Here is a 22,789-nt window from a genome sequence, read left to right on the forward strand (position 1 = left end):
ATAACACGCTACTAAAAATGACAAGGCTTTATCAATATCTGTGCATGACTGTTATGTAAGTGAAAACACATTTGGTATAACTGAAATCTCTGAACTAACTCAGGATACTCAGATGCCAGCAAATGGCTCATTTCCCTTTTGTGTCTGTACTATGCTGTCACAGTGCCTTAGGAAGAGTGAGTCCTTGTCATTAAACAGTTTCCTGTTTAGTTTACCCAACAGGAATATTTCTACCATAAACCAGTCTCAGAGAAAATGAATGAAATCAGTACAGGTCTTTTTAACACAAACAAATGTTCCTCAAAAAATCAACACTTAACTTAAAAAGAAAAAAAAAATCAAACAACTTATTTGCATATTAACAAATATGCTTTTTACATGCTAATAGCTCCTAATGAAGAGAACAATCAGTGGTGACATAAGAAGCAAATCAACAGGTGAACAACAAAAATGTAAACCACAAGACTAGTGTATATATTTGCTAATTTTTAATAGATAATATATTAAAAATTCTCAAATCGTTACACTTAATGAGCAGGAAAAGGGCACAGAAAATATGAAACTGATAATCCAAAATGAAAAATACTTATCTGACTTTAGCAGGCATTAAGTAATTTTTAATATTCTGACCTTGCAAATCTTGTTAGCTTATCATATTTTAAAACACTGTTAAAGAGTGAAAAGGTACAGGGAGAAGCCAGGGATCTGATGTCATTGATAGTGTAGTGATTGACAGAAAATGTTTCTCTAATATAAAAAATGTATTTCATGGGTATTAGCATTTATTGGATCATGTAACACCAACGATATAACTGGAAGTAATAAGTGTAATAATAGCATAAAAACAAAAATCTTTAAATGGCCTGCAATTCACTATATGGTCTGATGCCCACCCATCTCACCAACCACATACTGTGTAACTCACTCTGGAATTCTGCCCTCTCATAATTCTTGAGCATACCAGGATTCTCACTCAAGGTCTCTGTATATACTTGTCTCTCTTACTGATCCACTTTCCCATAGCCCTGTGCTCATTCTTTCTGCTTCTTTTCTCATTCTGCTACTCAATCTTCTTAGTTACATATCACATCTGGATAAAATAATTAATTACATGATAGTCATTTAATTCCACTCTTCCCCATTGAACAGCTTCATGATGGCAAGGTCCATAACTGTCTTATTCAGTTACGATGTCTCTAACATCTAGCACAGCAGAAGACAGAAAACATTCAACAAGTGTTTGGACAACGAAACGAATAACAAAATATATGAATACTCACATCTATATGTACTACAGTTACCTACATTAAATCTTAAATAAACTGCACCACTACTACAAAATTTACTTCATAGAATCTTAGCATTTTAGAACTCAAGGGACCTTAGACATCATGCAGTCAGACACCTTCATTTTTCAGATAAGAAAATAAGGGCCAGAGAGGATAAATGAATAATCTAAGGTCACATACAGCTAATTAGCTATAGATCAAAGCAAGAATCCAGATCTCCTGACTTCCAAGTCAGGCATTACTCTACCTCCTCTGTCACAACTAAATCTTAACAGGGATGGGAAAAAAATGTATTAATAAATGTCTATAATTTTGACAGTTTTGTGATAAAATATTTTTTAAAACTTTCAAAATACTTTGGAAAAGTCTTTCCTCATATTTAATATCTACATATTAAATGTTAAAACTTACTTGAAATGAAAGCTAAACTGAAAAAAATGCCTCATATGGAGGAAGGGTCAATCAGAGCATGTGTATTCCTGCAAACAGTATCATTAGTCTAGCAAAGCCAGAATTAAAATTTTGTTAAAATTCATTTTAATGTTTTAGGAACTTCTTTTAATTCAAATATAGAGCTAACCTAAAGGCAACAAGCAAGTGACAAAGAAGAAAGGTGTAAGAATTGAATTAGAAAATTAATTCTCTTATGCAAAAAGTCTTACCTTTGATATTACTTTAATCTTTAACCTTAATACTATAAACTCTAAAATAAATAGCCTAATTGGACCTCCCAAATGATCAGCATTCGTGGATTTTAAACCCAGAAAGAATTTAAAGATAATTGTGACCGCAGTCTTCTCATCATTACATTTTAATCAGGAGAAACCTTAACTTACCATTATTAACATCCTCTATTATCTGACAAGTACTAATTAGCTAGTATAGCTCTATTCTATTTTAATGAATACCTATTTAAAATATATTTCAATAGCAGAAAAGACCTTTCATATGTCGGTTAGGTAAAATACGAATATCTAATATATTGTACACGTTTTGTTAATTCATTATATTATAACCTTTTTATACTGTTTCTCAAATAAGAATTTAATAAATATAAGAATCTTGAGGATAAAGATAAAAATGTATTTAAAATATAAGCAAACAGATCCGTAATATTCAATACAATGTATTTATTTTTAAAACCCTTCTCTAAGATGTCCAAGATATGTTGTAAAATAAAACAATTTACAAAACATGGATAGTATAAAGTGATTTGGTGAAAAATGTACATACATAAGCTTATATATATACACACACAAACATAGAGATACACATATACATACATAAGTACACATATATAGATACACAAAAGGATACCAAAAGGATAGGATACCAAATCAGGAGAAATCCTTTTGGAAGGATACCAAACAAAAGCATAGCATTGGTTTTATCTAACAATGGGGAACAGGCAATGGGAGTGGGTTCAGAGGGAGTGGGGAGGCTTTTGCTTTTCCGTTTACACCCTTCCATACTGCTTGAATGTTTTTAAAGCCATGACCACATTAAGATGAACAAAATCTTCTAAGCCAAATATTTGCAAGACCTAATTCAAGTCCACAATATATCCTGAGGCAGGAAAAGAATATAGTTGAGGAGATAAAGTAGATTCTTCACTTACTACAAGTCCTCTGATAAACCTGGGCCTTAGAACGGTTATCTTTGTAAGGGTACTAATGACCATCGTCACAGGGGGTCACTAAAGGCTCAAACGATAAACATATATGGAAGGACTTTGCATCCGTAAAATTCCACACAAATGTAATATAATATTCTTAGAAAAGATTAGGAAAGAAACTGGTTAAACATTAGGAGCTAGCTATAATAAATGTTTGTAAAAGAAATAATGTTTTCTACTACCCATTTCTTAAGCAAAATCTGCCTAACAGCCTCTTACATATAGCCTTTACCATCTGCTATTGAACTACTCAAAATAAACAAAGCACAGGAGATGAAACAGAGAAGTTCTTTAATCTCCTTAAATCAATAGAAATTAGAATTTACAATCTCTTTATATCATTCCATTTCAAAACATCCAAACATGCCAGCCAGAAAATCTCTTTAAAAGTTATGAACCTCCCAAAAAACATAAACACACATGTGCATGTGCACACACAAGCACACAGTCAGACACACTGCAGGAGTAACGTGGAGGAAGGAAGTGTAAGATAAAAGAGATCCACGCGCTTAAGTCAAATGAATTTAAAAATATATACATAATAAATACAATACACACACACCTCTCTCTTACCAACTCTACCTAGAACATTTCCCTCAAAGATATACTTTTGCATTGTTTTTTTAAAATGTTTCAAAAAATTTTCTAAGAGAACTTAAAATATTGAATTCACATTAGCATTTCACTTTCATGAACATAAAATTTTTCTAAAAATAATGCAGGAAGATTTTTATAAGTTACCAATTTCTAATATCAAATTATTATTATTTCTGCATAATGTGGGCACAGAGCTAATTACTCTAGGAGCTCAATATTAACTTAACTATATACCATGATAGAATCACATGAAATTCTGTCCTTAAAAAGCAGTTCTTGATGATCATGGGTTCACGGATCTCTCTGAGAATGATGTAAGTTATGGATGGCCTCCTCAGAGGAAAAAAAAAATAATACATACATACATACACTTACATATACTTTTACTTGGTTCAAGAACCTCTTTCGCCAATCTATACACTGCTGGGGGTTCACTGGAGATCCCTGCACCCCAGGATACTCATCTTCATCTACAAACTACTGGTCCTTTCACAAAAAATTAAATAGGCTTTAGTTTTATAGCTAATTGACTCTTAAAACAGAAGACTAGAGCTTCTTCCTGATCATGCATTAAAATGTCCTTTTCTCCCCAGCAGGAATTTGAAGTAGATAGTTTAATGTCTTACTTATTAAAAAAAAATATCAGGAGAGAAGGAAAGGAAAGGCAACTTTAATGATCGTAGCAAGCTGAAAAGAAGTAGATTAAAATTTCCTGGGCCAGGTCCATGAAATCTCTAAAAATGTTAAAAGTGTACGTCTTTACAGAAACTAAAAAGTTCATGTGAAATAAGAACATGAAACTACATTTCATATATGCTTCGTATATTCTATAATCTATGAAAACTAAATATTGCAAATTCAATGTATTAAGGCAAAACTTGCCCATGCATACCTAGCAGCCTGAAGAATGAGGAAGGAAGCTGTTAATAATAGCACTTGTTTGTATGATTTTTTTTGGAAGGATGTGGAGTCAGAGAAAATATCTGTTATAGCTTAGTATTCACACGCAAATTAAACTGATTTTTTTTTCATTGTCCCCTATCTCAACAAAGTATTGTAATAAATAAACTGTTTTATACTTCAAAGGAAAAATGACACGTAAGTTATCCTTCTAAATAAGTGAATCTTCCCCTGTTAAACCAACTTAATATTCTCACTGCCATTCATATTCTCTCCCTCTCTCTCATCATTTCTGTGGAGTATCTTCCTTTAAAAAAATGGCATGATTTCCTTTCTTCTTAAACACTGAATTCTCAATAATTCAGAACTATCATCATGAATATTAATTATCTTAACTAAGCTGAAATAAAGTTATGCCTTCAAGGAAAAAAATAATAATAATAGAAATAATAATAGGAATGACAACAGGTCTTTAACTGGAGCCACCCACAAAAGTGCCTCATCAAAAGAGTTGTATAGAGCTACTGAGTCCTACCCTACCTGAATGGCCTGAAGCCGACTATCATATAACACTTCTTTTTTTAGTATATTTGCTTCTGGAACTTTGCTGTGCCATACCAACTAGATTAAAACTGTATCTCAATCAAATTTTCAAATTCTATCTAAAATTACTCTAGTTATCATTCCAAGAGAAACAGTCTAATGAACAGTCCTAGGAGTTTTAGGACATGAATTACATGGCAACTATCTTATTTCCTCAAATTCTAAAGATTTTAAGATATATCACTGATTTAATAACAGCTTTTCACAGGGGAAAAAAATTCACTACAATGATTCTCTTTTCATTTGTTCAAGTTATAAATTAAGAAACAATTGATTTAGCCCCTCTTCACAGAAGCTTTAACAAAAAAGACAAAACTTGAATTCAGCAATCTATTCCCAAAATTCTTGTACAAGAAAAAAAACAAAAAGTAGATGTTCTGACAGTTTCCTTGAAATGGATCTTTATTCTAGACTCCAAAGACAGGTTTTGTAAAAATAGTACCATTTCTCAGGTTCACTGAATTATTTATGAATCGTCAAGATTTCTGAAACTATAGTATGCCAGAACTATTCAGAATTGTCAGATAACCCAACACCTGCACTTTATACTAGATACATCAGGCAAGGTCTCTCCTACCCCTCCCCACGCTGGGAGCGTGCAGGGAAGGGGGCAGGGGAGTGCCAAGCTTCTTCACATCAGGGCTCCCTGGGTTGGATGGCGAGAAGGTCTTGGAGAGCTCCAAACAACTTTTTACCATTCTCTACAGAATTATTTGAAAATTTTAACAGCCAGTACAGCCATATACCCGTGCATAATGGTTGATTATCAGTCCTGGACGTACTCCTCATTCCCAGCATTGTTACAATTATTTAGGTATTCACCTAACTAGACAACTCACTCACCAATTACTAGATACTATACTGACCTCTAGGATCCCATCAGCTGGTCAATGAAGAGAAAGTATTTTAAAAGGATTGCAAGAGAGTGTTCAAGCTTGCCTTTTTAAGAAAAGTTAAGAATACAAATATTCTGACCTGAAAAATCAGAAGGTCCCAAATTTTACCATAAATTTCCACACCATCCACATATTTATGTGCTCCTTTGATGACACCAGCAACAAAAGAGAATTTTGTGATTAAAGCTGACTTTTTGGGGCAACCATTTCACTATAACTTGTATTTTTTGCTATGGCAGTAATCTGCTGCAATATTTCCCTAAATAATTTAGGATATAGAAGTAAATGCTTTTTTAAGAAAAATCTTAAGGGATAAGAATATACTGATAGGGGATTTCCTCCCCAAAGTGACAGAGTTCAATTTCCTAGGTAATGCATTTCCTAGTGTCAAATGAACATCAGACACGTATGCTATGCTAGATTAACAAAATTTATAGGGAACAGGTAATAACCAAGGACAGCTGTTTTTACTCAAATATTCATTAATGTAGAAAAAAGTGGGAAACATTACTGCTCAGGATTAATTCAACTTCAGAACTAAGGAGCAAATGTTCTCACAGACTTAAACGATAAGTGTTGTCTGAAAAACTGACAACCACTTTTCTCTAACCCACAAACACACACACACACGCACAACTAATCAATTCTATGCCATTTCCACCAATGCTTTAGTTTTGGTCTTTATACATCCAGGATAGCTTTCAAATTACTGTAAAGTCTCCACACTGATTTCCCTACCTTAGTCTCTTCATGAGAGAAGAAAATAAATTGAGAAATAATTTATAAGATAATCAGGGAAACTGGAACACTGACTTGATATCTGATTATATAAAGGAATTATTGTCAAATTATTTTAGGCATAATAATGAAATTGTGTGTTTATGTGTGTATACATATAGATAGGAAGACATATAGATATACATAGATTGTGTATATATATATGAATACATTGATATTTCACGATTTTAAAAAATTGAAGTTAATACTTCAGTAATATAATGGTACTGTGGTATGTACTCATTTGTGTATATACATATACACATATATATGCATAATTTTAGGAGTCTTCTCCTAAAAGTACTTCTTTCACATACTGAAATTTTTATGGCTTAAACTATATAATTCCTGATACTTGCATCAAAATAATCTGTGGCAGTACAATGAGTAGATGATGAAACAGATGAAATAAGTCTGTATGTTGACAATTGTTGAAGTTAGATAATGGGTATATGGACATTCATGATGTAATTCTCACCACTTATATATATGTTTGAAATTTTCCATAATAAAAAGTTTAAAGACTAGTAAGTACAATGTTCCACTAAAAAACAAAGTTACCTACTGTTAGATGTTTTTCCCAAATCCTCCAGGCAGATTCAGTTGTTTGATGCTGTTGTTATAGCTCTGTTATAGTTACCACTATTAAGTGATTTTTCCATTAGACTAGAGAGTGGGCTCCATAAGGTCAAGTACTGTGTCTTATTCATTTTGGTTTCTCCAGAGACTAGCAGTGTCTAGCAAAACATCAACCCTTAAAAAATCTTTACTGAACCTAAATGAATGTAAATGAAAAAGAGAGTACGTACAGACAATCTCATTTGATTCTGTGGTTTTGCAGAAATCAGAGTTTTTCCCATATGTCATTTACTTCTTAGTAACGACCACAAATCAAAAAGGACTGAAACCATATATCTAAGATTTCTGCAATATTATTTTAGAAGTTCTGCCTAACTCTAAACAACTTATTTGGAGACTTCTTGCTGACTCAACAATATACTTAATAGGTATACATGCTTCAATATTAGTTAACTGCCAAATCTGGTTTTGCAAATATCTAGGGGGTCTCCAATTAACATCAAAGAGATCATATGATTCTTAAAGAAAATTAATTTTAAATCATTTTAATACACATACAGAAAAATCCATAAGATTATACACCAAACAGTGGTTAATCTCTAGAGATGTGCTGTCCAATATAGTATCAACTGGCCACATGTGACTATTTAAATTTAAATTAATTAAAACAATAAAAAGTTTAAAATTCAGTTCCTCAGCTGTACTAGCCACATTTCAAGTGCTCATTAGCCAAATATGACTAGTGGCTACCATTCTGACAACACAGACATAGAACATTTCTATCATAGCAAATAGTTCTATTGGATGGTGCTACTCTAGAGGACTTCAGTCACCAAGGTCTCTCATTTTTCTATTACGTAGCTGAACTGCTTAAATATTGCATAGCAGGCATGCATTTTTTTCACTGAAGCAAAATAAAAATAATGTAAAACTTGCCATTTTAACCATTTTTAAAGTGTACAACTCAGTGTCATCAATTACAATCACAATGATATACAACCATCACCACTATTTCCAAGACTTTTTTATCATCTTAAATAGAACCTCTTTAACCATTAAGCTAATAACTCCCTATTCTCTCCCCACCCAGTCCCAGCCCCCGGTAACCCCTAAACTACTTCCTGTCTCGGTGAATTTACCTATACTGCGTGTTTATATAAGTGGAATCATAAAATAGCTGTACTTTTGCATCTGTCTGATTTTACTTAGCACGTTTTCAAGGTTCATCCATGATACAGCACGTATCAGACCTTCATTCCTTTTTGTGGCTGAATAATATTCCATTGTGTATATACCACGTTGTTTACCCATTCATCTGCTGATGGACACTTGAGTTGTTTCTACCTTTTGGCTATTGTGAATAATGCTGCAATGAACATTGGTGTACAAGTATCTGTTTCAGCTCCTGTTTTCAATTTTTTGGGGTATATACCTGGTAGGGGTCATCCCATAATTCTATGTTTAGCTCTTTGAAGAACCACCAAATTGTTTTACTCAGTGGCTGTATCATTTTACAGAGTGGACTTGGTACCTTTGTCAAAAATAAACTGCCCATAGATGTAAGGGTTATTTCTTGATCCTTAATTCTATTCCACTGCTATACATGTCTATCCTTATGCCATTTCCACACTGTTGATTACAGTGTCTTTGTAGTAAGTTTTAAAATTACAAAGCCTGAGTCTTCCCACTTTGTTGTTCTTTTTCTGGATTGTTGTGGTATTGAGAGCCCCTTGAAACTCCATATGAATTTGAGAATCAACTTTTCCAATTCTACAAAAAATATTGAAATTTTGATAGCGATTGCATTGAATACATAGATCACTTTGGGTAGTACTGACAGCTTAACAAGATTAAGTCTTCCTACCAGAGAACATGCATGTCTTTCCTTTATTTAAGTCTTACTTAATTTCTTTTAGCAATGTTTTTAACTTTCAGTGTACAAGTCTTTCAATTAATTGGTTAAATTTATTCCTAGGTATGTTGTTCCTCTAGATGCTATCATATATGGAATTGTTCTCATAATTTTCTTTCCAGATTGTAGGTGTATAGAAACACTACTGATTTTTGTGTGTTGATCTTGTACCCTGCAACACTGCTAAATTCATTTATCAGCTCTGGTAGCTTTCTTCTGGATTCTTTAGGATTTTCAAATATAGGATCATGTTATCTGAGAACAGAGACAGTTTTACCTCTTTATAATTTAGATGTCTTTTATTTCTTTTTCTTATTTAATTGCTCTGGCTAGACCTTATGGTACAATGTTGAATAGCAGCTGATGAAACAATGAAAGCGAGCATCCTTGTCTTGTTCCTAATCTTAGGGGGAAAGCTTTCAGTCTTTCACCATTGAGTATGATGTGAGCTGTAGGTTTTTCATAATTCCCCTTTATCATGTTGAGGAAGTTCCCTTCTATTCCTAGTTTTCTGAGTATTTTGATTATGAAAGGGTGTAGGATTCTATAAAATGCCTTTTCTGCATCAACTAAGAGGATCATTTGCTTTTTCCCTTTGCTCTATTAATGTGATGTACTACAATGATTGGTTTTCTTATGTTGAACCAAACTGTACTCCTGAGATAAACCCCACTTGGTCACGGTGTCTACTCCTTTTAATATGCTACTGGGTTCAGTTTGGTAGTATCTTGTTGAGGATTTAGCAGGCACATATTTTTAAAACAACCATAAGAAAATATTACAAATATACAGACTTATAGATCATACTATTTTTCAGTTAGTAAGAATTATTTTTTAATTAAGTAGGGGGAAAACATATATATATCTTTAAGACATTCTGTTGAAGACTAAAAATTAAAATGAAGTGAGAGGAAAAATTGTCCCTTTTTATGTCTTGATAAATTTTACTGACCCCTTAGGATTGTTGCAATTTTAAAGATGTTTACTTTTAAGTATCATTTTTACATAACTCCAAACATATAATGAATCTCTAAAAAAAAGGTCTACAGGATGACTACAGCATCATCAATAATTCTAAACCTACTTCTAAAACAATAAAGTAATATGAAAATATCTTACCCCTTCATAGAAAACTCTTGCACAGTCCTTTGCTAATTTTCCGAAAAATGATACATTGATGGTGTTGATCTCTGAATCTGAATTTTCTTGTTCTATAGAGAAAAACACACATATACAGACAAAAATACTTATTAGATACAGCAGTTTTATACACACAAGAAAACTGATGACAACTACATTCTAAAAACTACAGTTACTTCAAAATGTAATTATGAAGAAGAATAAAAATGTTTATAATTCACTTCTAGTTTAGTCTAATATTTTAAGTATTGCAAAAACAATGTACAGAATGCTACTAGGCATTAAAACCAAAATTATAAACATCTTCAACTATAATACATTTTACAAATTTCTGTAAATACCACATTAACATCACATAATGACCACTTTCTTTTTCTTTTCCCATGTTTATAATCGAAAGAAACTGAATAAGGTATTAATTATTCAATTTTTATACTGTATAACATATCACCCTCCCAAATATTTCTTTTTTTTTTGGTGAGGAAGATTGTCCCTGAGCTAACATCTGTTGCCAATCTTTCTCTTTTTGCTTGAGCAAGATTATCGCTGAGCTAACTTCTGTGCCAATCTTCCTCTATTTACATGTGGGACGCCGCCACGGCATGGCTTGTTAAGTGGTATGTAAGTCTGCACCTGGGATCCGAACCTACAAACCCCGGGCCGCCAAAGCAGAGAGCACAAACTTAACCACTATGCCAGCAGGCCGGCCCCAGTCAAATATTCCATTTTTACTGAACTTCTAGTAATCTACAGTTATCATTAAGTTTTAATCTACAAATGTGTGGTTTACTCCCCTGGCACTTACATATTGAAGAGTAAAAGAGCAGAGCGTGTGTAGTTAAAGACTGAGCTGTCTGTGATTTTGAAAATGAAAATTACTTGGGAAATAAGGAATGAACATTTTACAAATAACTTCATTTGTACCTTCTAGGCTTTGGGAAAGAATCTCCTAATCTTCATTCTCCAGAGGTCATTTCCTATAATCACTGAAGCAGGGCCAAATGCTAAGACTCTGTTATTATCATCTGAGGAAAGTCTCATTCATATCAGCTTACAAATATGCAACGACTCCAAAAAACTGCCATCATATCAGATTTTCTTTTTTTTTTTTTTTCGGTGAGGAGATCAGCCCTGTGCTAACATCCGCCAATCCTCCTCTTTTTTTTTGCTGAGGAAGACGGCCCTGGGCTAACATCTGTGCCCATCTTCCTCCACTTTATATGGGACGCCGCCACAGCATGGCTTGCCCAGCAGTGCGTCGGTGCACGCCCGGGATCCGAACCAGTGAACCCCGGGCTGCCGCAGCGGAGCGCGCGCACTTAACCGCTTGCGCCACCGGGCCGGCCCCTCATATCAGATTTTCATGCATCTATGAAGTACATGAACAATCCTTCCAAAACAGGCAGTCTTCTTTGCATGACTGACAACTCCTGAATCTGCTACTCTACTAGGTCTAGTGGCAGCCAGCAGTGAAACAACTATGTAGCTTCCTATTGCTTCCTTTCACCTACCTCTTTAATGCAACTCCTTAAAACAGGTATATACATAAATTGAAATACTAATTTTCTTCAAACACAAAAAACAGTGATTTCTAACCAAAATGTAACACACTTCTTTAATATCTTAAATGACCTATCAGAGGTGCTTCTGGCCATGATGGCGTAACAGAGACTGGATTTATTTTCCAGTCTTAAAACAACTAGACAACTAAGGAAACAACAGTTTTCAGATATTAGACAACAGGAAGTGCAGGAAGGAAGGAAGGAAAACAAAGCAATAGCCCTAGCTTACTTCCTGGAGTTTCCAGGTAGCAGAAAACAGAAGTAAAAGTTAAAAAAAGCCCAGCAGCCTCAATGAATTCAGCAGAGTTCAGATCTGAGGATGCCAAGGGGGCTAGACTTTGCAGGACAGAGTGCTGAAAGGAAGAGAGCAGTGCAGATAGAGCGCTCTGGAAATCTGAAGATGGGTGCCTTCAGGTCTTTGGCGGAGCACTATCTCCAAGTGCACAGGAGGAAGGTATCACAGGAAGGGGAAGAACCACCTGAAAGGAATAGGCAGAACAATTCTGAGACTCACACAGGGCTGGGAATTATTCCAACCAGCCAGAATGGAATCCTTATATGCAAGGCATAAAGTAGAATCATCAGTGATAAGGCCAAAGTAGCCCAAAAATAAAGGCTGCTCTAGACCCATCCTAAAAAAGCTAATCAAATTGACTCCAAGAAAATTAAATGTATCCCAAAGCAAAGACAATCAATATTTAAAGGATGACAAATCCAACATTCAATAATATAAAATTCTAAATGTCCGGTATCCAGTAAAAAATTACCAACCACGCAAAAAGGAAAAATAGGCAAACACACAACAAGGGGGGTGGGCGGTTATGAATCAACAGAAAAGAACTCAGAATGACAGAATTTCTGCCTTTTTTAAGTCTTAGTTCTCTTTTTCCACTTGAATCATATCTAGATTTCTATCTTCAAGCTCACTAATTCTCTCTTCCTTATGGTCTGCTCTATTCCCAATGCTTTCTACTTTATTCTTCATCTCATTAATTGTGTTCATCATCTCCAGAATTTCTGTTTGGTTTTTTCTTTTGAGAGTCAATCTCTTTGGTGAAGTATTCCTTCTGTTCATTAATTTTATTCCTGAGGTCACTGAACTGTCTTTCTGAGTTTTCTTGTAACTCGTTGAGTTTCTTCATGGCAGCTACTTTGAATTCTCTGTCAGTTAGATTGTAATCTTCTGTGACTTGAAGTTTGGTTTCTGGAGTTTTCATTTTCTTTCTGTTCTACCATGTTATGGTAGTTCTTGATGAGTTACTGTGCTTGAGCTGATCCTCTGCCAGTGCATTTGTGGTAGGAAACACCTTTCTTATTTGGGTAATGCTTTGATTACTTTGATTCTGAGCTGCTTCTGGTTTTATCTGAGAGCCTACACTTTTCACCCTCCAATGCCTCTACCAGAGGTGTCCTCAGTACCCTCCTTGTGCTGCCTGTGCCTCCGAGGTTGCTGGTACCTTGCTGTTTACAATGGCACTGCAGACTCGGGTGTCATCACTGGGGTCATCAGGCTGCAAGCACTTCTGCTGCTTCTGTGGTCTCCTGGGTCTCAAGTTCCCCGACTGACTTTCTGTGGGCTCAGGTGCTGAGGCCCCATGCACCATGTGCATTGCTGCTCCCAGGTTATCTGGGGGTGCTGGCAGCACTGCTGCCAGTGGCACTCAGTTCATAGGTATCACTGTCACTGCCAGGGGCCCAGGGTCTTATACGCAACTCCCATTGCTGGTAGAGCCAGTATCAGGGATGCCGCCAGTGGGGGATGGATCATGGGTTCTGCTGTGGCTCCTCAAGCCTCAGATCGCAGATGCCACCTGCCCCTGCTGGGGAGGGACAGGGGCTAAGCTGTGAGTGCTGTTGCTGCTCCTGAAGCCTCTGGTTGCTGGTGGACACTGGTGTACTTTTTAAAACCTCAAGTCAGGGGAGCACCACCCCTGTCAGTGCTATCCATGTTTTGGATGCAGCCCTTGCTGCTAGAAAGAACAGGGATGGAATTGCCGCTGCCTAGGGAGGGGGAGGGGGCTGATTCACCAGCACCACTGTGTTTCCTGGACCTCAGGTCATGGGTGTCACCTGCCAACGCTGAGGGGGAGGGGAGGACAGGGGCTAAGCCACAAGTGCCATGTCTGCTCCTGTAGCCTCTGGCCTGAGGTGTGCTCCTTGAAACCAGGAACATTTGCATTTTGGACTGCTGCCACGGAGAGAGGGGGAGGGAGCTGCTCTCCTAGTTCCATTGCCTCCCAGAGGTCCAGTCCACTCACCTTCAGATATATAGATGCATGGATCTCTCAGGCGATCTGGTGATGTGCAGGGAGTCTTTTGTTGGTCAATGGATGTTACTGGTTGTAACTTAGAGGGGAGAGACAAAGGGAACAACTCTGCCATGATGCTGACATCACTCTCCAGAAATGATAAGAGATAGTAAGATTACAGAGAGGATTTCAGAATAGTTATTAAAAGCACATGTTCAAGAAAGTAGAAGAAAAGATGAACACAATGAGGAGAAATGGAAGATACAAAAAAAACTCAAGATGAACTTCCAGATTTGAAAAATATACCAGAAGTTAATATACTGATCAGAGTTAACAGCAAATTAACAAAGAAGAAAATGTTACAGAAAACTGAAAAATAGAGAAAAATCAATGAAAAGAAAAGCTGATTTTAAAGATCAATAAAATAAATCTCTAGCCAGAATGATCAGGAAAAAAAATAGAGAGTAGTCATAAACCTTCAAATCAATTAAACTGGACATCACTACAGATCCTACCAACATTAAAAGCATATTAAAAATATATCACAAATAACTTTATGCCAATATATTTGACAACTAACATGAAATGGTTAAATTCTTTTAGAACACCAACTATCAAAGCTTACTCAAGAAAAAACAGATAACCTGAGTAGCCTTATATCAATTAAAGAATAGCCCTATATCAATTAATTAACTTAGAGTTAAAAGCTAAAGAAAATTCCAGGCACAGTTGGCTTCACTGGTGAATTCTGCAAACATTTAAGAAAGAAATAATAACAATTCTAGACAAACTCTTCCAGAAAATAGAAGAGGAGGAACCGCTTAACAATTCTTATCATGAGGACAGCATTACTCTGATACCAAAATCAGTCAAAATCATTACAAGAAAAGAAAGATTCACACTAATATCCATTCTCTGCTACAGACCATTGTTCAAACTAATTTCAGTAGTTTTGTTCCCCAAATATTCGACGGTAGCTCTTCCTAGCTTACCAGGATTATCTGAGGGTCTCTAGGGAGAAGGAATTATCTCATGTAACTACACCTAGATAAGAAGCAACGTGCTGAAAGCAGCGTTTTAGCAAAGTTAAATTTACTAAACTGTTTAGGACATGTTAATGAAACCAGAAGTAGGGGGACCAGTTAGGTACCGTAATAGTCTAGACAGGAGGTTAAAGGAATCTGAAGTAATAATATAGAAGCAGTGGGGGAGGGAAAGAGAGAACAGATATTGAAAAGAAAACTTCAGTGAGGAAAAGATTAACTTTTCATTGCACAGATATTTATACTCCTGTGCATGTATTACCCATTAGAAATCATTTATGTGCTTGTGTGTATATACATATAATTTTATATATATATAAAATTTTATATAATATAAATAATTAATATATATAATTTTACATATATATAATTACCTATTTGTAGATTATGGGCAAAAAGTTAAGCAGACATGGTCTTATTATATTATATACCTTGTAGTCTAATCTTCAAAACAGCTGTTCTGTTTCCACCATTAGATAAGGGAGAGATATATGAAAGTTTTCCCTGAAATGAGAGAAAAATAGTTACATAGAAAAGCCAAAAGAACTTAATGTAACACCAAGATATAAGTAAAAATTGGAGTAATTTTTTTAAAAGCAATAGACTTTTATCTTTCAAGAAATCAAAGTACTGTGTTCAAGTCATTATTTTTGAGACACAAAAGTGATTTTTCTAGAGAAAAATCTGAGGGCCTAAAAATAGTTTAGGTTCATAATTTAATTTCTTAAGCAATCTTACTGGTTAAATATTATCAATTGCTCATTTTATAGATAAAGATGAACTAGCTCAACTTCAGCTTCATTGTAACCTAATATTGTTCTCTACTAAAGAAAAAAAAGAAGAGTTGGCTCCTAGAAAGAAATGAAAACTTATTAAAGAAAAATTAACAAGTACAAAATGATAATCTCATAAATATAAGGACAGTGTGGACAAATCAACGGACTAAGGCACAAGTACAGTTCAGTCTTTGTTCTGCTTCTGTAACTAAACAGCTCCATCAGCTTAAAAAAGTTATTTAATCAGTCTCAGATAAAATGAAATATTTAATCTGGATAGTTTCTATAATTTCTTCTGGCTCTAAAATTTAATGATTCTATGAACAAACATATTATAGGGCTCTTTGAAAACTTCCACACAGAAATATAATTTATTTAATAAAGTTTAAAAGTAGATCCTGTAATGTATAACTCTCACACTAATATACCAGAGTCTGATATAGCCAACAAAAAAATAACAACTATCTTCATACATCAATTTTACTAGTAACATAGGAATCAGCAAAAAATTAAAATACAGCTATCAGTAGTGCATAATGATTCAGTCAAAGGAAAGGAATTAGTTCCAGAAAGCTGGAAAGAACAACAGAAAGATGGACAATGTGCAAATTTCAAAATTTTTCTTGACCCACTAGAGTTGAGGTCAGAAGGCAACCAACTAACCAGAAACCTAGGAAAAGGAAAGTACCTCCAATGAGAGATGGGAGACAAGAGAGTTTAGGTCACAGGCAATAAACTAACCAGAAATCTAAGGAAAGAGAAAACCTCCAATGAGAGACAGGCAGGTAAGCACGTGCTTACCTGAGGTAAATGGCAAATGCTGCCTGACATCTGTAAGCAAAATTCATCTTACATTTTTAACGAGTTGCTAAAGGCCATGTAGGGGCTAGTGGAGCCTGTGGGAGCTGCAAACACAAGGGGAATTCACACCCACTTACAAGCTCTTCTCCAAAAACCTGACCGGATTCAGGCAAGGAAGGCAGGCAACGGCTGCAGCAGTTACTGCAGGAAACCCTGCATGGATCTTCCCTATCTTTCTTTCAGAAGAACGTCCTTAAACTGTTGGGAGAAGGGCAACAAAACTATGAATCTTAGAGCTTTGGTGAAAACCCATTGCAGCTAGAAGGGAAAACAGAAAAAAACACCTTCTAGCCCTTGTAGGATGGGCAGGAATAGGTATATAGGTGCAAAGGCCAGACCTGCAGCTACAGTCAAGGCTGAGAAGGCCTCAACCACAAGACCAGGGACACATTGCCTGACAAGACTGAGGCTTAATCAGAATAGAGGACATCCACTCATCACAAGGCTGACAAGTGTCTAGTAAAAAGTACCAGGGTCTACTACTGGGACAGAAGCACAAGGACCTTATCTGAGGCAAAGCACAAAGGAAAGACCTAAAACTTAAAGGTGGGAAGACAATCAGAAAAACCCTCTGGCCAACCAGACCCCCATCCTAAATACAAACTAAAGGAATTTAAAACCTGTAGTGCACTGAAGTAACGAGAGCAACAACAAATCAACCCAGCTCAACTCTGGACTAGATTAACTCAACACACCACAGTAAAGGCCTAGCAGAAAAGCCTGCACATTTCCAGGAATAAAAACCATTGACTTAAGTTTCCATGCCCTTCACAAGATGTACAGCTTACAACAACAAATTACGGGCATACAGAAAAGCAAGAAAGAACACACTACCAAGACACAAAGCAATCGAGAACCACAATCAGATTAAATTAGATTAATCAAATTAAACTCAAAGTAGGTGCTTTTGTTACTCTTGCACCTGAACCAACTGAAAGATCTGGGTGAGAGTTTGAGATGACTGAAGAAATGTGAAATTATAGTTATTGATCAGGACACGTCGATTTCAGGACAATGGAGAGAGAGCAAAAAACCCAGGGACCAAGGGAAAGATCCCTAGCACCTGGGGAAGGGCCCAGAGCCTGAGAAAGTAACTCAGACATCAGGAGGTCTAGGGGAAGGAAGGCATTAACAATCTTTGTATTTTATAACTATTCCAGAAGCCTTCTCCTCACCCCAAAGGAAAACGCACTGGGCTGCTCTCACCAACTGTAGGGAGCTGTGAAAGTAAACTAACTGCACCCCCCACCTCACGGTTAGAGGCGGCAGGGCATGGCCCAGCTCCTGTACCTTCCATGTAAGATACTTCCAAATATCGTCCACAACTTGTAGGGGAAATGAACTGGACAAGCAGGACAGATTTAACTAACTGCCCTCAAGTGATCTCTCTGAAAACAAGGATTAAACTGAATTATTGGGACTGAGCTGGGGACCTGAAGGCTTACCAGCTGACAGACCATACACGTGACCCTGTCAACCTGTGCTGCCTGACTGAGCTATGTTCTTCTTGGAGGAGCCCCCAACAACTGTAAACTCTTTGTCTCCAAGGGTAGCATGTATGCCCTTGAGATTGTGCTTCCTGAGGGAAAGGCAGAAATTAACCAAAAAGACAATGTGATTTGCTCCTAGGGGTAGTTATGAGAAACAGTCAAGTGTTTAAGAAAACACCCTCAGCTGACCACGTAGCCCTCAGTTAAACATTATGCAGGCAGTTTTACCTACAAGAGGAGTCATTCTATTAGAAAGGTCATAAGCAATTTGTTCCTGTCTTTAGCTAAAGTGAGCAAAGAAAAACGGAACCTGAGTTAAAGAACAAGTTTGGAAGTTAAAGGATGACTGTATAGTGAGAGATTTCCAGGGGCAGTTATGTCTCCACATTTCAATAAGGGATGGATGAAATCTAGAAACATTGCTTTACATTCCAATGATGTATTTACATTAAGGAGATTAGGTTTCTCTCCCTCTCTCAGGAGGGGAGAGTGAAGTTGAATAGCCGACTTATATAAACTCCCAGATTCATAATTCCAAGGTTCCTCTCCTACAGTGCAAGAAATCCCCTTTACAAGCACAAGAAGACATTTGGCCCTCATTGTATTGCCCTGAATGAGGAGGATGGGGGAACGGTGAATTGACGTAGTTATTGCTGAGTAATAATTGGTGGCCTCTACTCCAGAAATCTCATGTCTGCTTTCAGGATAAGAATGAATTAATATGGATACTAAAAATGTTATCACCCTCTTATAAGACTGGGGGTTTTCTAAGCACAGTGTCCCTCAGAAGGGATACAAACACTAGTGTGCACAGTAGGAACCTGGGTATGCCCCCATGGGACTTGAGGAGGCAAGGGGAACCAGTGCAAACAGGAAGTTCATGTTGCCTGCTGTCTAAATCCATTCAGGCTCCCTGTCTCCTTACTAGCCAAATCTACTGAACTGCAGCAGGCCAACCTAGAAGCTGAATTAAGCACTGTCACTTAGGAACTACTTGATCATTTGACATTTACCCAAATGAAATAAAAACCTATGTTTACATAAAAACCTGTACACAAATGTCTACAGTTGCTTTATTCATAATTACAAAAAACTAGAAAGAATCCAAATACTGCTACACTGGATAAGAGGATAAGAATGGATAAACAGACTGCGATAGAATTCCAGTCACCAATAAAAAGGAATACTATTGATAAGTACAATAACCTGGAAGACTCTGAGATGCATCATGCTGGGTGCAAGAAGCCAGACTCAATAGGCTACATACTGTATGATTCAACTTACACGGCATTCTTGAAAGGCAAAAATATACCACCAGAAAATTGGTAAAAAGTAGTTGCCAGGGATTGGAATTGGGGTAACAGTTGACCACAAAATTTTGGGGGGCGATGGACTGTTTTAGAGCTTGATTACGGTTGTAGTTATATATTTTTATACATTTGTCAGAACTCACAGAACTGTATACTAAAAACAGTGAATTTAGCAGTAAAATGCATTTAATAAAATTCAAGAAACATAAGAAATATCTGCAGGTTAGAAAAATGAATGCAAGTATTCAAACTGCCAGTTGAAAAATAAGAGATTCACCCAGATAGATGAAAGAGCAGAAATCATATAGTTTGTCTTTTTTTTAAATAAGCATTGCACATAATAATGTGATAAGCATGAGAAATAAGTAAAAGGTATTTCCTAGTTTTACCCCTATTGTATACTAACATGTTCACTTATATTCAAAAGGGTTTATTATAATATTAATAAAACTGCTAGAATTGAAAAAGTATTTCACTAATATAAGTAGTAACAAAAATAAAGAAAAAAATATTGGTATTTAGGAGACTGCTTAATCAGGAGAAAAATAACAAATTAGCAAACTGTCATATTATTTAAATGCTTCTATATCAAACAACAAAATAAAAAAATGATAAAATTAGATACAGTTCAGTAATAACCAGAATTAATGATTTGTCAGAAAGAAAAGGAATCAAATCATAGCACTTCACTAATAAATATAAGTATGCAAGAAACATCATGCTAATCTACCAAATGCAAACTGAGTTTGTGAATACTAACAAGTATTTGATAAGAATTTAAATACAATAGAGAAGACCAACTGTAATACATAAAACTTTATTTCATATGAAATAAAATATGAGGAAAATGGAAAACAAAAGAGTAAAAGATAAATGTCTATATGGAGAATATTGATTAGAAGGGCAAAAGTGAAATGTAGGATTATTTCTCTTTCTTTTACTATCAGACTTATTTTACTAATAAGACCTTCACCTCTTTCCCATCACTCTCCTTAGTTCATAACTTAAGTATACAATAACTAAAATGAAAAATTCACTAAATATGCATAATAGAATATTATATATGGAAGAAAAAAGGTTCAGTGAACTTGAAGATAAGTAAATGGAAATTACTCAATCTGAAAATCCCTCTCAGCCAAAAAACAATACTGAAGAAAAAGGAGCAGACCCGTGGGACAATATCAAACAGCCTAACATATAAATATACACGTAATTAACATCCAGAAGGAGAAAAGAGTAATACTGTGGTAGAAAAAAATAATTCCAAGAAATATTAGCCAATAATTTCCCAATTTGATAAAAAACATTGACTTAAGGATCCAAAAAGCTACCCACAAGCAGGAGAAATTCAAAGAAAAACCACACCTAGGCACATATACATGGCCGTGCAACTGCTAAAAATAAAAGATCACTGTTCTGAGTTATGAAAATTCTTACCTGGATATATTTCTTGCTATAATCACAACCTGGCTGTAGGGATCTGAAATCTACTTTGTGTAATTTACTTAACGGCTCAACTTCAGGCACCCCATTGACTTCTTTTATTAATTCAAGTGGCATATCAGATCTGCTTCACAGTGCTGTCCAAAGCAAATTCAACTAGGGAAGTTGATAGGTTGCTGCTGAAAACACAAACAACAGTGCTTTATCCAAAATGTAACCAACAATCTGCTTTAAGCTTCTTTGACTTAGTTTTGCTTTTCCTTTCCTTTAAGTTAGTTATCACTGTTGTGGGGTGACGGGAGGAGGGGGGATTATTCTATAATTTTATTACAAGGATCAAGCATTCTCCCAAGGCACTGAAACAACCCTTTTCTATTTAGTTATCTACTTAAAGAAGTACCTCTAAAAACCAGTTTTCAGATCTGTGAAAACCACACTAACAACTGCCTTTACCACTGTACTTTAAAATGTACAAGCTATTGAGGAAGGAAGGGGGAGGTTGAAAAGTTTTGTTTTCGTTTTTCGATCCCTTTGGCCGTTGTAATATCGTGCACACAAATTATGCACCAAAAGCTTATTACTCCAAAATATATGTTGCCTCCTCCCTCCAGCCCCTATACAATCGAAAGAAACGACTACTGAATTGATGACAACTTGTGCATTGTAAGTTCAATCTTATTTCTCAAACCTCTAGACTGGGACACGCACTAGTTTCAATATTTAATTTTAACGTGTGCGCACCAACGTTCCCCAAGCCAGCTGAGCTCTGTGAGGGCGGGGACTTGAATTAAGTCAGCTGCTCAGAAAACACCAAGCAAGATGCTGAACACAGCAGGCTCATGATAAAGACAAGTATGAAGGGTTTCACTGCAATAACTATACCAAATTTTGATCTAAACGAAATCAGCCTCTTTACAACACCTGTTCAGGTCCCTACCCACCTTGTACCCACGCAACCAACTCCAGACTTCTTCGGAAATTCACTCACCCGCGCTCTAGAGAGAAACTAGGAAGAAATCAGACAGGCGCGCCCGTGACGTCACACGCACGCTGGCGGCCCAGTCACACGCATGCGTACGCGGTCGCCAGGGATCAACTGCCCCTCGCTCCCGCGCCCGCGGAGAATAAATTGGGTGATGGGTCCCAGGGCTAAGATGCCCGGGAAGTTTCACGGACTACGTAGAGGGTGCGGCGCCAAAGGGAGCGTCGGGCGGCAGTACAGCATCAGCCCGGAACTTTCGCCGCTCCCCTGAGCCCCGACCCCTGTCAATTTCCGGCGGTCGAGGCCGGAGGCTCCTCCAGGGGATGCGGGGGCGGTACGCTGCGCGATTCCTAAGTCCTCTAACCAAGAAAACGCCTTTCCAGAACCAGGGCGGGCTCTGAGATTCCGTTAGGTAGATTGGAAGCTCTTGTGGGTCAGACCCTTCGTTTAACCTCCAGCTCTCTTCTCGCGGAAGAAAGCGTCCGAATGCAGTTTGACGAAGAGAAAAGTCCCCTAGTGAGTAATGCGATTTTCAGACAGATTTGATTGACCTCTTCGTTGGCTTATAGGGCTATGATTCTGCGGTATAATTAATAAGATGTATTATTAAATGTGAATCTTATGCAAATTTCTGATTTATGCCTCCGATCATTTGATTTAAGTGAAACTACTTCAGTGCAAAACCGTAATGTAATAATTACATAA

General features: G+C 36.4%; 1 protein-coding gene across 4 annotated transcripts in view; it reads right to left on the minus strand.

Annotated features, from left to right (window-relative positions):
* POT1 (protection of telomeres 1) overlaps positions 1–22,130 on the minus strand; it is a 90,252-nt gene extending 68,122 nt beyond the window's left edge. The window contains exons 1-4 of one of the 4 annotated variants that reach the window (XM_058529267.1): positions 22,091–22,130; positions 21,097–21,281; positions 14,189–14,276; positions 10,348–10,439 (exon numbers count right to left, since the gene is read on the minus strand). In XM_058529267.1, the coding sequence (XP_058385250.1) occupies positions 10,348–10,439; positions 14,189–14,276; positions 21,097–21,219 (303 nt within the window). In that variant the 5' untranslated portion in view covers positions 21,220–21,281; positions 22,091–22,130. Of the gene's footprint in view, positions 1–10,347; positions 10,440–14,188; positions 14,277–15,653; positions 15,727–21,096; positions 21,282–22,043 lie in introns of all 4 variants that reach the window. The other 3 variants (XM_058529294.1, XM_058529276.1, XM_058529286.1) reach the window with 3 other exon arrangements.
* Positions 22,131–22,789: the final 659 nt, after the last annotated feature.

The sequence above is a fragment of the Diceros bicornis genome, chromosome 3, assembly GCF_020826845.1.
Source record: "Diceros bicornis minor isolate mBicDic1 chromosome 3, mDicBic1.mat.cur, whole genome shotgun sequence".
NCBI classification, from domain to species: Eukaryota; Metazoa; Chordata; class Mammalia; order Perissodactyla; family Rhinocerotidae; genus Diceros; species Diceros bicornis.